The sequence below is a fragment of the Bufo bufo genome, chromosome 6 (assembly GCF_905171765.1).
Source record: "Bufo bufo chromosome 6, aBufBuf1.1, whole genome shotgun sequence".
NCBI lineage: Eukaryota > Metazoa > Chordata > Amphibia > Anura > Bufonidae > Bufo > Bufo bufo.
Window position 1 is genome coordinate 270,017,233 of NC_053394.1, and position 17,711 is coordinate 270,034,943.

The 17,711-nt window shown below is 46.7% G+C and overlaps 1 protein-coding gene across 1 annotated transcript in view; it reads right to left on the reverse strand.

The window, feature by feature from the left end:
* Positions 1-17,711, reverse strand: part of LOC121003667 (peroxisomal N(1)-acetyl-spermine/spermidine oxidase-like) — a 130,076-nt gene that overhangs the window by 46,916 nt on the left and 65,449 nt on the right. Inside the window, exon 3 of the mRNA XM_040435533.1 lies at positions 8,545-8,738. Coding sequence (XP_040291467.1) covers positions 8,545-8,738 — 194 coding nt within the window. The remainder of the gene's footprint in view (positions 1-8,544; positions 8,739-17,711) is intronic.

Here is a 17,711-nt window from a genome sequence, read left to right on the forward strand (position 1 = left end):
ACCTTCGGAACCCCGTGACACCTACTTCCCCATTCCTCTGGTGATGAGGAGCAGAGGGTGGGGATCATCATCTCGCTGCTCAGGGATAATGCTCAGTCTTGGGCCTTTTCGCTGCCGGTCGGGGCACGGCCCCTCCGATCGGTGGATGAATTTTTTGTAGCCTTGGGGCAGATATATGATGAATCGGTAAACAGTCCGCAGAGATATATTGTTCAGAATTTCAGAGATGGGCAGCTGATACTGGTTGGATAGATGCTGCACTCCGAAGTAAATTTTTCCATGGTCTTTCGGAAAGATTAAAAGATGCATTTGCTTTTCATGAGAGACCAGCCTCGTTAGAATCTGCTATGTCTCTAGCTGTTCGTATTGACAGGCGTCTTAGAGAGAGAGAGGAGACTACTCCTTCTTGTCATATTCAGTCCAAGGACAGTGGGACTATCTCATTCAGTGCGCAGGGGTCTCAGTCTCTCTCAATCCCCTCTGAGGAGGAGGCCATGCAGCTGGGTTTGCTTGCCTCTGATAGTAGAGGATTCAGCTCTCAGAAGAGGGTTTGTTTCTGTTGTGGGGGTATAAATCATTTGGCTAATGTTTGCCCCTCTAGGAGATTCATGGAGTTTTCTGAGGGTAATAAAACAAAAACAAAAAGAAAAAACCCCTCTAAAAACTTTCCATTTGCTACTATTGGCAAGGTTGATGCGGAAATTGAAGGTTTGCCATTTACTTGTAGTTCCCATTTTCTCCTACCTGCCAAGGTGGCGCTAGACAGCAAGAACATTGTTTGTGAGATTTTTGTAGATAGTGAAGCAGCTGTCAATCTCATTGATAATCAATTTGCAATAACGCATGGTTTCCAGGTATGCACTTTGGAAAAGGATATACCTGTTTTTGCTATCGATGCCGCTCCACTTTCTCAAAGATCGTTAAAGGGCATAGTTCACAATATCCGTTTGACTGTGGGTGACGCTCATGTTGAGGATATGTCATGTTTCGTCTTAAGCGGATTACCTACTCCTCTAGTGTTGGGGCTACCCTGGCTCACTAAACATAGCCCCACCATTGATTGGAAAGCAAGGCAAATAAATGGTTGGAGTGAGTTTTGCAGAGAGAATTGCCTCACGGCATCTCTTTCAGAGGTTTCTACCAAGACTGTGCCATCTTTTTTCTCTGAATTCTCGGATGTGTTTTCCGTGAGTGGTGTCCAGTAGTTGCCCCCGCAACGGGATTACGACTGCCCTATTAATCTCATCCCAGGCGCCAAACTGCCAAAATCACATTTATACAATCTCTCCCAACCTGAAAAAGTCGCTATGCGTACTTATATCTCTGAGAGCCTGAGAAAGGGACACATCCGACCCTCGAAGTCACCTGTTGCCGCTGTTTTTTTGTTAAGAAAAAAGATGGTTCTTTAAGACCTTGTCTGGATTTCAGGGAGCTGAACCGTATCACGATTCGTGACCCATATCCGCTTCCTCTGATCCCGGACCTGTTTAACCAGATTGTTGGGGCTAAGGTTTTTTCTAAGTTGGATTTAAGAGGGGCATACAACCTAGTCAGGGTCAGGGAAGGGGACGAATGGAAGACGGCCTTCAATACCCCTGAGGGTCATTTCGAGATTTGGTTATGCCCTTTGGTTTGATGAATGCTCCGGCCGTTTTCCAACATTTTGTGAACAGCATTTTTCATCATTTAATGGGGAAATTTGTACTGGTGTATCTGGATGACATTTTGATATTTTCTCCTGATTTCAAAACTCATCGAGACCACCTACGTCAGGTCTTGCTGATTCTGCGGGATAATAAATTGTACGTTAAACTGGAAAAATGTGTGTTTGCGGCTCCGGAGATTAAATTTCTTGGTTTTCCTCTCTCCGCTTCTGGTTTTCGCATGGACCCTGAGAAGGTCAGCGCTGTGCTTGATTGGGAGCTTCCTGAGAATCAGAAGGCGCTGATGCGGTTTTTGGGTTTTGCCAATTATTACAGAAAGTTCATTTTGAATTATTCCACTGCTGTTAAGCCACTCACTGATATGACTAAAAAGGGGGTAGATTTTTCTTCATGGTCGGTAGATGCGCTTAAAGCCTTTTCTAGTATCAAAGAGAGTTTTTCTTCCGCTCCCATTTTGGTACAACCTGATGTCTCTGACGCTTCTGAGGTGGGTGTGGGTGCGGTCTTATCTCAGGGTCCCTCTCCTGCCAAATGGCGACCGTGTGCCTTTTTCTCAAGGAAACTCTCCTCTGCAGAGAGAAATTACGATGTGGGAGATAGGGAGTTGTTGGCCATCAAATTAGCTTTTGAGGAATGGCGCCATTGGTTAGAGGGAGCCAGACACCCTATTACCGTGTTTACAGACCATAAGAATCTGGCCTACTTGGAATCGGCCAAGCGTCTGAACCCGAGACAGGCCAGATGGTCTCTGTTCTTTTCTAGATTTAATTTTGGTGTTCCGTTCCGCCCTAGGGTTAAAAATGTGAAGGCGGATGCCCTGTCACGTTGTTTTCCAGGAGGGGGGAACTTTGAAGACCCGGGTCCCATTTTGGCTAAAGAGGTGGTCGTCTCTGCTCTTTATCCTGATTTGGAGGCAGAGGTTCAGGCAGCCCAGGCAGAGGCTCCTGATCTTTGTCCCCCTGGGATTTTTTTAAGGAGCACCACGATACTGTCCTTGCTGGGCACCCGGGGAGCAAAGCCACAATGGATCTCATTGCTCTGAGATTCTGGTGGCCGGCTCTTCGTAAGACGGTTGAGGGTTTTGTGGCAGCCTGCGAGACCTGAGTTCGTGCCAAGGTCCCTCATTCACGGCCATCGGGTTCTCTCCTCCCGTTACCCATTCCTTCCCGTCCTTGGACGCATCTGTCAATGGACTTCATTACGGACCTACAACATCAAAAAAACACTTTGCAGTAAATATATGTAAGGGAAGAAACAATCAATATACACTGGAACACCTTCCCAATTTAAATATGCCTTTTATTATTAGTCTACTACATGTAACAAGAGAGTCAGGAAAAACATATACTATACATATTAGGTCATAATGTATAGAATCAAGAGGTATAATGGTATAATACACGTGAGTACACCCACATAAAGTTACTCCGTATGTGATTCACAGATAGCTACGGACAGGGCTTTTTTTCTGGCGGAACGCACCGGAACGGCGTTCCGCCACCTTTTGACATCGCAACCTGCGATGTATCAGCGGGGAGGGACTGGGAGGAGGAGCTGGGGGCCGGTACGTTCACTGTGCTCCGGCCCCGCAGCTCTAGTAGAGACATAAAATGTGTAATTAAATGAATAATGATTCATGCTGCCCCCTCAGTAGTATAACTTTCAATATATTGTATTCACAGGGCTACTGTTATCGTAATGCAGGCTGGCCGGGCAGACGAGCGGCATCGTCACTGACTGACGTCACGTGCCTGCGCCGCCTACTTCATTCATAAAGTAGGCGGCGCAGGCACGTGACGTCAGTCAGTGACGCTGCCGCTCGTCTGCCCGGCCGGCCTGCATTACGATAGCAGTAGCCCTGTGAGTACAATATATTGAAAGTTATACTACTGAGGGAGCAGCATGAATCATTATTCATTTAATTACACATTGTATAACTGTACTGGAGCGGCAATGGGGGGTCTGTGGATGACACTGTTATGGGGTGGGGGTCTGTGGATGACACTGTTATGGGGTGGGGGGGTCTGTGGATGGCATTGTTATGGGGTGGGGGGGTCTGTGGATGGCACTGTTATGGGGTGGGGGGGGTCTGTGGATGGCACTGTTATGGGGTGGAGGGGGGTCTGTGGATGGCACTGTTATGGGGTGGGGGGGTCTGTGGATGGCACTGTTATGGGGTGGGGGGGTCTGTGGATGGCACTGTTATGGGGTGGGGGGTCTGTGGATGGCACTGTTATAGGATGGGGGGTCTGTGGATGGCACTGTTATGGGGTGGAGGGGGGTCTGTGGATGGCACTGTTATGGGGTGTGGGCGGTTTGTGGATGGCACTGTTATGGGGTGGGGGGGTCTGTGGATGGCACTGTTATGGGGTGGGGGGGTCTGTGGATGGCACTGTTATGGGGTGGGGGGGGGTCTGTGGATGGCACTGTTATGGGGTGGGGGGGTCTGTGGATGGCACTGTTATGGGGTGGGGGGATCTGTGGATGGCACTGTTTTGGGGTGGGGGGGTCTGTGGATGGCACTGTTATAGGATGGGGGGTCTGTGGATGGCACTGTTATAGGATGGGGGATCTGTGGATGCCATCCCCAGATCCTCCACCCCATAACAGTGCCATCCCCAGATCCCCCATTAACAGTGCCATCCCCATCTGGGGGGTTTCTTTGCTGGGCTGGACTTTTATAGCCCCCCCCCCCACAAATTTTACTTGCATCCCTGTTCTCTAAAGGGGCGGTTTTAGGGGGCGGTCCTAGGGGTGGGTAGGGGGGGGCGGTTCTAGGGTTGGGTAGGGGCGGCAGTCCTAGGGGGGGTAGGGGAGGTGGTCCTAGGGGTGGGTAGGGGGGCGATCCTAGGGGTGGGTAGGGGGCGGTCTTAGGGGTGGATAGGGGCAGTCTTAGGGGCAGGTAGGGGCGGTCCTAGGGTTGGGTAGGGGCGTGACCAGGGGAGGGGGGTGAGTTCCACCACCTTTTCTCTGAGAAAAAAAGCCCTGGATACGGAGTAAATCAAATGCCAAGAACCAATGTTAGAGACTCATTGATCGCCCAGTACATATAGGACCATCATAGAGTGACATTTATACAACATGGTCAGTTTGAATATGGGGTGTTTTGTGGTTACTCACGGTTAGATGAAACACCAAAGATGAGATATTTCTAAACCAGGTGGTAATCCAACGCTGGTGAAAAAAATCAATCAGGTGGTCATTGAGCACTGATGGAATCCGGAGTGGTCCAGAGGCAGTCGTGATGAAGGCAAAAACTTTTGAGAAATAATGTCCAATGGATTCAGACACTCCCTTGGGAAGTCAGTATGGGGTGTCCTACCTACACATTACCCTCCGTTACCCTAACTGGACTCAGCCCAGGGATACCCCTTGAGGGTAGAAGCTCCCTGTCCTCGTGCCTAGCCTGACTCACAGGCAGATAACAAAACTAAAACATAAAGGAATACACGAAACAAACAAATCCCAACTTTACGTTTCCCCAGCCAGTATGAATTCTGACTGGTTCGTCAGGGGAAGAGGAGAGAGATGCTCCTACAGCAATGTCTCATATTAGAGATCTCCGATATCGTGTCCCTCAATCGAGACCCTCCAGGAGTATGAGCCCAGATGCAGGCAATAGATGACCGGTGTCCCCCCGGGAGTGTCTGAATCCATTGGATATTATTTCTCAAAAGTTTTTTCCTTCATCACGACTGCCTCTGGACCACTCCGGATTCCATCAGTGCTCAATGACCACCTGATTGATTTTTTTCACCAGTGTTGGATTACCACCTGGTTTAGAAATATCTCATCTTTGGTGTTTCAGCTAACCGTGAGTAACCACAAAACACCCCATATTCAAACTGACCATGTTGTATAAATGTCACTCTATGATGGTCCTATATGTACTGGGCGATCAATGAGTCTCTAACATTGGTTCTTGGCATTTGATTTACTCCGTAGCTATCTGTGAATCACATACGGAGCAACTTTATGTGGGTGTACTCACGTGTATTACCATTATACCTCTTGATTCTATACATTATGACCTAATATGTATAGTATATGTTTTTCCTGACTCTCTTGTTACATGTAGTCCGGCTGTAGGCCATTTTTTTAGTAGACTAATAATAAAAGGTATATTTTAATTGGGAAGGTGTTCCAGTGTATATTCATTACGGACCTGCCTCGTTCCTCGGGGAAGACTGTGATTCTGGTAGTAGTGGACCGATTTAGCAAAATGGCGCATTTCATTCCCTTTCCTGGGTTACCCAATGCTAAGACGCTGGCGCAAGCGTTTGTTGATCACATTGTCAAATTGCATGGCATTCCTTCAGACATCGTTTCTGATAGGGGAACGCAATTTCTTTTCCAGATTCTGGAAGGCCTTCTGTTCTCGCTTGGGGGTTTGGTTGTCGCTCTCTTCTGCTTTTCACCCGCAGTCGAATGGTCAGACCGAATCTGGAGACATATCTGCGCTGTTTTGTGGCGGAGAATCAGGAGGATTGGTGTTCTTTTTTGTCCCTTGCTGAGTTTGCTTTAAATAACCGTCGCCAGGAGTCCTCTGATAAGTCACCATTTTTTGGTGCATATGGGTTTCATCCGCAGTTTGGGACATTCTCTGGAGAGGGGTCTTCTGGTTTACCTGATGATGAGAGATTTTCCTCGTCTTTGTCATTTATTTGGCAAAAGATTCAGGGTAATCTGAAAAGGATGAGTGAGAGATATAAGCGTGTGGCGGATAAGAGACGTGTGCCTGGTCCGGACCTGAATGTGGGTGATCTGGTGTGGTTGTCTACTAAGAATATCAAATTGAAGGTTCCCTCCTGAAAGTTGGGTCCTAGGTTTATTGGGCCTTACATGATCTTGTCCGTCATCAATCACGTTGCCTTCCGTCTTGATCTTCCTCAGACTTGGAAGATCCATAATGTTTTTCACAGGTCCCTATTAAAACCTTATGTCCAACCCACGGTACCCTCCTCTTTGCCTCCTCCTCCGATTGTTGTTGATGGTAATCTTGAATTTCAGGTCTCTAGGATTGTGGATTCTCGCATTATCCGCGGTTCTCTCCAGTACCTCGTTCATTGGGAGGGTTATGGTCCTGAAGAGAGGATGTGGGTCCCAGTGGCGGACATTAAGGCCACTCGTCTCATCAGGGCTTTCCATAGGTCTCATCCTGAGAAGGTGGGCTCTGAGTGTCCGGAGTCCACCCGTAGAGGGAGGGGTACTGTCACCGCCAGCTCTGTGAGAAGGTCTGTTAGACGTTCTTCTCTACCTCTTACATGAAGTTCTTTGTTTTGGTTTCACTTTGTCATCTCCTTTTCTTCTCCCAGCTGGCATCTATTTGCACTGATTGTCTCCCTTTATATTCCCTCCCATACTGCCTCACTTTGCGGTTTATACTTCTTCCTGGATGAGTTGTTCACTGCTGGATGCTCCTTCTCCTGATTCCTCAGATAAGTCTGTTTCCTTTATTTGTGTTTACTTGCTGGCTTGATTGTAGGTGACCCTGACTCCGTCTGTATTAAGTGCAGGGAGCCGGTGGTCGTGTCCCCTCACTATTATAGGGTTTTCAGGTGTCAGATAGTATAAGGTACATTGACATGCAATCCTCTACCATAAAGATCTTTGCATGGGCATAGCAGTCAGGGAGAGCTCTAGGGGTTTTACAGGGGTCACCTTTATGCTCCTTAGTTTGGGATCAAGCCAGTCGGATGTTTATTTATAAGTTCCAGCTTTCTGCAACACCATCTGTGACACCCAAAGTTCGGGTCCCCATTGTCTTCCTGAACCCGAACTTTCAGCTGAAGTTCTGCCGAACCCGTCAGACTCGAACTTCCAGGTGTTCGCTCATCCCTACAAATGAGACGTGTCCTAACATCAGTAGGACATATGACACTAACCATGCCACTTGTTCTTACGAATAATGCTTATCAACACAGATTTGCCAGAATGCAGTGGTAGGCTAACAACTTTAGAATACGGCAGTTTTGATGATTGGTGGTACTTGGCGAAGGTGATATAAAAGTGATATCTCTTGGGCGGGATACATTTATATTAGTGGCACAACCCTTTTAAGAAGCCCCAACATGCGCCAAAATATAATTTAGGTGCAAAAAAGTTAACCGATAGGTAATGTAAAGTTAGCCTAATGTATCCAAAGATGCACCAAATGTATCATCCAGCATGGACCTAGATAAATTTTTTCACATCCTTAGGCCTCTATACACGGGCCGCAATACACGGGCGCCGTTCCGTGGGCATTCCGCATCACGGATGCGGATTCATTCACTTGAATGGGTCCGCCAATCCAGAGATGCGGAACGGAACCACAGAACGGAACCTTACGGAAGCACTACGGAGTGCTTCCGTGGGGTTTCATCCCGTACTTCCGTTCCGCAAAAAGATAGGACATGTCCTATCTTTTTGCGCAACGGCCGGATCGCTGACACATTCACTTGAATGGGTCCGCGATCCGCTGCGGCTGCCCCATGAACTGTGCTCGTGCCTTAGGCCTCATGCACACGACCGTTCCGTTTTTTGCGGTCCGGAAATTGCGGATCCACAAAACACGGAAGCCGCCTATGTGCCTTCCGCAATTTGTGTAACGGAACAGGCGGCCCATTGTAGAAATGCATATTCTTGTCCGCAAAACGGACAAGAATAGGACATGTTATATTTTTTTTGCGGGGCTACGTAACGGATCAACCGATGCGGACAGCACACGGAGTGCTGTCCGCATCTTTTGCGGCCCCATTGAAGTGAATGGATCCGCACCTGAGCCGCAAAAACTGCGGCTCGGATGCGGAGCAGAACAACGGTCGTGTGCATGAGGCCTTACACAGTCTAAATATTAGACAGTATTAGTATTACATCTGCATATTGTATATTCACTTACCTAGAGGAACAGTGACAATGACGTGATCTGCCACAAAGCTGTCACCATCTTCACACTGCACTTGCACAGGATACACATGAGAGTTGCTGCCAGGAAAGGATCCATTCCAGTGAATGCTCTTTACTGCTTTGTTCAGTAATACAGTGCCACTTGGAAGTGGTGCCTTCATGTGGTTCACAAGACTTTCAAATCCTCTAAAAAAAAAGACAACAATATTCTCTTTAAAGGTAACACACTATGGGGTCTAAAAATGTGAATTTAAAGAACAACTTTTTCCCATTTCACATTTATTTAAAAAAGAATAAAAAAAATGATGAAAAGGTACCTGTCTCCCAAAATGATATCAATAAAAACTGCCTTGCAAAAAACAAGCATTTACACAGCTATGTCTGCGGAACATAATTAAAAAAGATATGGATGTCAGAATATGGTAACACAAGGCAATCTTTTTTTCTGAAAGAGCCTTTTAATTTATTAAAAGTAGTAAAATGTAAAGAGGACATGTAAACTCTCCTGACCTGTCTGACACAAAACAAAGACACAAAAGACACACAAAAAAAAAAAAGGGGGAAGGGGTATTAGCAGAAGTCAATAACAACTCCTCACTTGTTGTGCCAGATGAGTGAATTAAATTAAAAGTAAAATTGGAAATAAAATAATAATAGATTAACAAACCCACCCCTAGATAGTGGTAGAGATATTCTTGTCTTATCCAGTGGATTTTAATATAATCCAGTAACTTCCACAGGTCAGCTGCACCATAGACCGCAAGTAACAAACTATTAAAAAAATGATTCAGCAGAGCTGCTCAAACCATGGATTGAGGTAAAAGTAGTCAGGCTAAAATCAACATTTTACTCACATTGCTTGAGGGGGGAGAAGACATGATAATTTCAAGAATGTTCTCCACGCCTCTCGCGCCAGGTAAGGCCCCATTCACACGTCCGCAATTTCGTTCCACATTTTGCAGAAAGGAATTGCGGACCCATTTATTTCTATAGGGCCCCAGAAATGCGGACCCGCACTTCCGGGTCCGCATTTCCATTCCCGAAAATAAATAGAATAGGCATATTCTATTAGTGCCGGCGATGTGCGGTCTGCAAAATGCGGAATGCCCATTGCCGTGTCCGTGTTATGCGGATCCGCGGATCCGCAAAACGCGCTACGGACGTGTGAATGAGGCCTAAGTCTTGCAGTTGGATATACCCTTCATAAACAAAATTCACAGAGAAAAGATAAAAAACTAAGATAAAAACATCCTACACGATATGATAAAAAAATAAGTGAATGTCCATGGCTACATTTATAAAAAAAATGACAGAAAACAGATAATAATGCACTAACACTATAGATGCAAGCATTATATCATGATCAAAATATACTGTCTGAGAGTCTCGGATTTTATCATATCAGAGTGAGGGCTTGGTCTATATACACTGCTCAAAAAAATAAAGGGAACACTTAAACAGCACAATGCAACTCCAAGTCAATCACACTTCTGTGAAATCAAACTGTCCACTTAGGAAGCAACACTGAGTAACAATCAATTTCACATGCTGGTGTGCAAATGGGATAGACAACAGGTGGAAATTATAGGCAATTAGCAAGACATCCGCAATAAAGGAGTGGTTCTGCAGGTGGTGACCACAGACCACTTCTCAGTTCCTATGCTTCCTGGCTAATGTTTTGGTCACTTTTGAATGCTGGCGGTGCTTTCACTCTAGTGGTAGCATGATACGGAGTCTACAACCCACACAAGTGGCTCAGGTAGTGCAGCTTATCCAGGATGGCACATCAATGCGAGCTGTGGCAAGAAGGTTTGCTGTGTCTGTCAGCGTAGTGTCCAGAGCATGGAGGCGCTACCAGGAGACAGGCCAGTACATCAGGAGACGTGGAGGAGGCCGTAGGAGGGCAACAACCCAGCAGCAGGACCGCTACCTCCGCCTTTGTGCAAGGAGGAACAGGAGGAGCACTGCCAGAGCCCTGCAAAATGACCTCCAGCAGGCCACAAATGTGCATGTGTCTGCTCAAACGGTCAGAAACAGACTCCATGAGGGTGATATGAGGGCCCGACGTCCACAGGTGGGGGTTGTGCTTACAGCCCAACACCGTGCAGGACATTTGGCATTTGCCAGAGAACACCAAGATTGGCAAATTCACCACTGGCGCCCTGTGCTCTTCACAGATGAAAGCAGGTTCACACTGAGCACATGTGACAGACGTGACAGAGTCTGGAGACGCCGTGGAGAACGTTCTGCTGCCTGCAACATCCTCCAGCATGACCGGTTTGGCATTGGGTCAGTAATGGTGTGGGGTGGCATTTCTTTGGAGGGCCGCACAGCCCTCCATGTGTTCGCCAGAGGTAGCCTGACTGCCATTAGGTACCGAGATGAGATCCTCAGACCCCTTGTGAGACCATATGCTGGTGCGGTTGGCCCTGGGTTCCTCCTAATGCAAGACAATGCTGGACCTCATATGGCTGGAGTGTGTCAGCAGTTCCTGCAAGACGAAGGCATTGATGCTATGGACTGGCCCGCCCGTTCCCCAGACCTGAATCCAATTGAGCACATCTGGGACATCATGTCTCGCTCTATCCACCAACGTCACCACACCACAGACTGTCCAGGAGTTGGCAGATGCTTTAGTCCAGGTCTGGGAGGAGATCCCTCAGGAGACCGTCCGCCACCTTATCAGGAGCATGCACAGGCGTTGTAGGGAGGTCATACAGGCACGTGGAGGCCACACACACTACTGAGCCTCATTTTGACTTGTTTTAAGGACATTACATCAAAGTTGGATCAGCCTGTAGTGTGTTTTTCCACTTTAATTTTGAGTGTGACTCCAAATCCAGACCTCCATGGGTTGAAAAATTAGATTTCCATTTTTTTTATTTTTGTGTGATTTTGTTGTCAGCACATTCAACTATGTAAACAACAAAGTATTTTAGAAAAATATTTAATTAACTCAGATCTAGGATGTGTTATTTTTGTGTTCCCTTTATTTTTTTGAGCAGTGAATAATGCTTGCATCTATTGTGTTAGTGCATTATTATCTGTTTTCTGTGATTTTGTTTCATAAATGTAGCCATGGACATCCGCATATTTATCATATTGTGCAGGATGTTTTTATCTTTGTTTTTTTATCCTTTCTCTGTGATTTTTGCTTAGTTTGTAGTGTACATTTGAGGGAGTGGCACCTTCAAGTGTGAATGCGCTTCTATTTTATCCTGGGAGTAGTATTCTCCTATCAAACAGGCCGCCTTGATTAGGTGGTACATATAGCTGTGTGTGCTTTTCCTCTCATCAGTTGCTGGATGCACACAGAGGAATAATGAATCAAGCCAGCAAAGGAGGCAATGTGGACAATCACAATACATCCGCTTTTTAGTATTGTTAACCAGTGATGGCCAGTTCACATTGTTCGCCCGCGAACAAATGCAGGCTGCAATCTTTTGTCACAAGTCCGGCAAGGCACAGGTAAGCCCTTACCTGTGCTTGTGCGCGAGCCGGTCTGAAATCAATTGCTGTCAGCGGGAGCAGGCAGTTCCGAGAACAGCCCGATGAAGGCCCCCGGCGGATGTTCTCGGAACTGCCTGCTCCCGCTGACCGCATTCGATTTCAGACCGGCTCACGCACAGGCACAGGTAAGGGCTTACCTGTGCCTCGCAGGACTTGTGAGAAAAGATGGCAGCCCGCATGTGTTCGCGGGCGAACAATGCGAACTGGCCATCACTGTTGTTGACCTCAGGATAGGTCATCAGAATCAGATCAGTGAGGGGCCAACTACTGGCACCCCTGCCAATCAGCTGTTTGAAGAGAAGGCAGCGCTCTGCTCTGTTTACCTGCTCACCACAGCAATTGCAGTGGTGAGCAGGTGTAATTAAAAGTATGGCGCCCCCATTCACTTTTATGAAACAGCTCCTTCCTATGCACTTGAACAGACAAAGCTGGCCCATGTAAGTGAATGGGGACGCCATACCACTGCAATTGCTGTGGCGAGCAGGTAAACCCGAGCAGAGAAGGCAGCTCTCGAATGAATACTGCCTTCTCTTCAAACAGCTCATCGAGGGGGGTCCTGGAAGTCGGCCCCCCACTGATCTGATAGCTCATTAATAGTAAAAAGCAGACAAAAACTTTCTACATGATAAATGCCATTTGCTGAAGGGAGACAACCCCTTTAATTTTTACTGCACAGTGTACACAATTTTAAACTAATCCCTAAAAACAATGGTGGAATTGTATTGTTTTTTGACACCGTCACCCTTAAAAAAAAAATTGGAAAGTTTGGTAATACTGTAATCGTATTGAGCCGCAGAATAAGGACATCATGTCATTTTTTACATACATTTTCAATTTTACCCTACAAAGACATGGTAATTTAAATAGTGCCATTAAAAATGCATCTTATTCCTTTAAAAAATAAGCCCTCTTATATGGCTATATGAATGAAAAAAAAAAAGGTTATTGGAACATGGGGAGGAAAAAACGAGAATGCAAAAATGACAATGGGCCCAGTACGTAAAGTGCATCTGTCAGCAAATTTGTACCTATGAAACTGGCTGACCTGCTGAATGTGCGCTTGGCAGCTGAAGGCATCTGTGTTGGTCCCATATTCATATGTGCCCAAAATGTAGAGAATTTTTTTTTTAATATATGCAAATGAGCCTCTAGGAGCAACAGGGGTCTTACAATTACTCGTAGAGGCTTTGCTCCTTCTGCAACTGCCACATCATCTGCACTTCAACCCGTAGGATACCAGCGCTGTGCAGGAGCTCTGCCTGCCCGATCAGCAGCAGGGGTCCGTCAGTCACTAATAGCCGGACCCCTGCTGTATGCACCGGCATCGGTGAAAACACAGATGCCGGCGCATTAACCCTCGCACTGCCGCGGTCAGCGCTGACCGCAGTAAGTGCGGTATCCTGACGGGTCCCGATGTCCATCGGGTCCCCGCGCTGCTGTGACGGGGACCCATTGGCTTGGATGGCAGCCCGATGCCTTCCTTAGGCATCGTGGCTGCCATACTTGTTAGCCTGTGAGATCCAGCCCCCTGTCTTCACAGGAAGCAGGCTGTAAGTATATTATAGTGTGTAATACACTTACAGCCAATGCATTACAATACAGGTGTATTGTAATGCATTGTACAGGGGATCAGACCCCCAAAAGTTGGGACAAGAAATAAAGCAAAAAAAAGTTTAAAAAAATCACGTTTTACAAATAAAAAATTAAAAGTTTCAAGTAAAAAAAAAAGCGTCCTTTCCCCAAAATAAAGCTAAAAAAATGGGGAAAAAATGGGGAAAAAGAGAAAAGTAGACATATTAGGTATCTCCGTGTCCGTATCCACCGGCTCTATAAAAATATCATGATCCACCCTATCAGATGAACACCGAAAAAAAAACCTGTGCCAAAACAGCCATTTTCTGGTCACCTTGCCTCACAAAAAGTGTAATACCAAGCGATCAAAAAGGCATATTTAGCCCAAAATTGTACCAATCAAACCTAGAGATCCTACCTAAGACAATCGCCCAAAAAATAAAAAAATATGGCTCTCAGAAAATGGCGACACAAAAACAAGATTTTATTCTGTACAAAAAGGCTTTCACTCCAATTCCACCGCTTTTTTTTGGTAAGATGTTAAAGGATAACTGTCATATTTTCATAGAAAATATCAGTTTTAGCATATGTTACTGCTGCAGCAGCATTATGCATAAAGCAATCTTTAGTTTCTTCACTTACTACTGTTTTCCTTGAGTTTTCCCCTTAGTTACGACTGCTTTGAATCCTACATTATGAGGATCTTCTCAAGATGGCTCCTCTGCCAGTTCTCTGAGGCCAAAACTACATTCCCTCAGGTCACATACAAACTTGCTGTAGCCAGCGGATTCCTGCCAGCCAATCAGATTGGATTACTGAGAGACACGCCTCCTGACTCTGAAGCCTAATGTAGGCATGCAGTGTGAAGGACCTCCCCTCTGTCTTCCTAGCCGGAGACAGATGAGCCATAGCAACGATCTTTTAAGGGAGCAGTGGAAAGGGACAGGAGACATTAATGAAAGCTGTTATTATAAGGTAATTACAGATCTTTTGGCAATCATTGACAGACTAACTCAGGTATACATGCCTAGCTCTAATAAACTAGCAAATAAAAAAAAAAAGACAGTTATTAGTGTTGAGCGAGCATGCTCGGCCGAATACCTGTTTGGCTCAAGAATCGATATGCTTGGCACATGGTGGTACTCGGGCCGAGTACCGCATGTGCTCGAGCGCCATGCTCGAGTCTCCTTCCCGCACGTTTCGCGGCTGCTAAGCAGCCAATAAACGTGCAGGTAAGTACTACCATTACTGTAATGCCAGTCGCTATATAGCACCCGATGAAGTGGGTTCGGCCCATTGCGAGTCAGGGAGAGCTGCGGTTAGGAAGGGACAGATAGTGTAGGGAGTTTGTGATCGCAATTTATTCAATTTTAAAACGTTTCAAAGACCCAAAAGTCATTTTAAGGACTATTGTGTGTGGTGGCAGCAATTTAATCTTGCAAAGTAGTCTGATTTTTATTTTTTCATACTTTGCAATTCTTTTTCTATAGAGGGTGTCTGCAGTGACTTGTGACATCTTTTCAGCAATACCTTCTATGTGTCAGGGGCAGAGATAGGAAGAATATTATTGAAAACAATTATATTTTTTCCATAATTTATCCACATTTTTCCTATAAACGGTCCCTGCAGTGAATTGTCACATCTGTGCTGCAATAGCGTGTGTGTGTGTGTGTCAGGCCCAGATATTGGGAAAAATATTAGCGAAAACAATTATATTTTTTCCATAACTTATCCATAATTTTCCTATAAATGGTCCCTGCAGTGAATTGTCACATCTGTGCTGCAATAGCGTTTGTGTGTGTCAGGCCCAGATATTGGCAAAATTTTATCAAAAACAATTATATTTTTTCCATAATTTATCCAACGGTCCCTTATAACATATAACATTTAATATGAAGAAGGTGAGCATTAAGGGACGGGGAAGTGAACGTGATGCTGATGGTGCACGCAGAGGCCGTGGCCCTGGGCATGGTTAAACTGTGCCTGCTGCCAGAGCACAAGAAAAACAATCATCCAAGATACCTAGCTTCATGTCCTAGTTTGCAGGGCGGCACAGGACACCACTCTAGAAGTCAGCCCAGTGCGAGCAGGTGGTCGGTTGGATTGCAGCAGACAGTGCTTCCATTTGGTTAAGCACCACCCTGTCTTCCACCAAGTCCAGTCTCAGTAGCCAGGAGTCTGGTCCACACAATCCTCACCCTAATCCTCCTTCCTCCCACCATTTACAGTCTGGCCAAACAAGTGATCCCAAACTCAGATATTCTGAGGACCTCTTTTCATCGCCAAGCACACTTGAAGAGGGACCTGAGATCTTGTACCCAGATTCCCAACCTCTTGAGCATCCAGAGTCACAAGAACATGACGCTGGGGAACGTCAATTAGTGTTTAATGAGGTGGATGATGATGAGACACAGTTGCCAATGACTCAACCGCAATTTCTGTCTCAAGAGGTTGAGGAAGAGGATGACACACAGTTGTCAATCACTGAGGTTGTGGTTTGGTCAACAAATCAGGAGGATGATCGGAGTGAGGATGTGGAAGAGGAGGTGCTGGACGATGAGGTCACTGACCCAACCTGGGAAGGTGGCAACAAGCCGAGCGAAGAGAGCAGTACAGAGGGGGAGGCATCTGCAGCACTGCAACAGGCTGGAAGAGGCAGTGGGGTGGCAAAAGGTAGAAGGCGGGCACCACCGAACATGCCCGCAACTGTTCCACGGAGCACCCCCTTGCTCAAATCTCCCTTGCCAAAGGGTAGGTGTTCGGAAGTATGGCGCTTTTTTGAGTGAAAGTGCGGACGACAAAAGAATAGTAGTTTGCAACCTGTGCCACACCAAAATGAGCCGGGGCGTGAACACTAGCAACCTCACCACCACCAGCATGATCCGCCACATGACATCAAAGCACCCTAATAGGTGGGCCGAACGCCTGGGTCCACAATCTGTGTCTGCAGGTCGCACCACTGCCTCCTCTTCCCCTGTGTTACATGCTGGCCAATCCTCTGTCGAAGGCGCAGGCCCGGATGCCTCCCGCCCTGCACCTGGACCTTTGCAAGAACCATCAGCGACCACATCCACTTCCCTGTACCAGCGCAGCATCCAAATGTCATTACCCCAGACATTTGAACGCAAGTGCAAATACCCAGCCACCAACCCACATGCCATAGCACTAAATACGCAGCTTTCCAAATTCTGGCCCTGGAAATTTTGTCATTTAGACTTGTAGGCATGTTCTGCAGTCTGATGTCGGTGGCCGTCCCACAATACGCAGTCCCCAGTCGCCCCTATTTTTCAAGGTGTGCCGTTCCAGCCTTACACCAACATGTGTCCCTTAACATCACACGTGCCCTGACCAACGCAGTTACTGGGAAGGTCCACTTAACCACGGACACATGGACAAGTGCTTTCGTCTAGGGATGCTACATTTCCTTGACTGCACACTGGGTGAATGTTGTGGAGGCCGGGAGCGACTTGTACCCTGGGATGGCACAGGTGCTACCGACGCCAAGGATTGCGGGCCCCAATTCCATCAGGGTTTCCGCCACCACCTACGTTAGTGGCTCCAATCCCCACTTCTCCTCCTCCGCCTCCTCCACTTCCACCTCTGAATTATCTGCATGCCTCACCAGTCAGTCATCAGTCAGTAGCTGTAAGCAGTGTAGCACTGCAGTGGGGAAGCGGCAACAGACCGCGCTGAAGCTGATCTACCTAGGTGACAAACAGCACACTGCCCCAGAGCTGTGACAGGGGATAAGAGACCAGACTGAGCTGTGGCTCTCGCCGCTCAACCTAGAACCAAGCATGGCTGTGTCTGATAATGGCTGTAACTTGGTGGCGGCTTTAGAGCTGGGCAACCCTAGATACATCCAATGCCTTGCCCACGTATTCAACCTTGTGTTTGAGCGGTTTCTGCTTGGGACCCATAATTTTTTCATCTTTTTCTCTCTGGGAAAATTTTGGGTTTTTCTTTTTTCTCCCTCTCCTTATTTCCTTTTTCTTCCTTTTTTCCCCTTTTTCCTTCTCTCTGTCCCCCTGTTGTTTTATTTCTCTTTTTACCTCTTTTCTTCCTTATCCTCCCCTC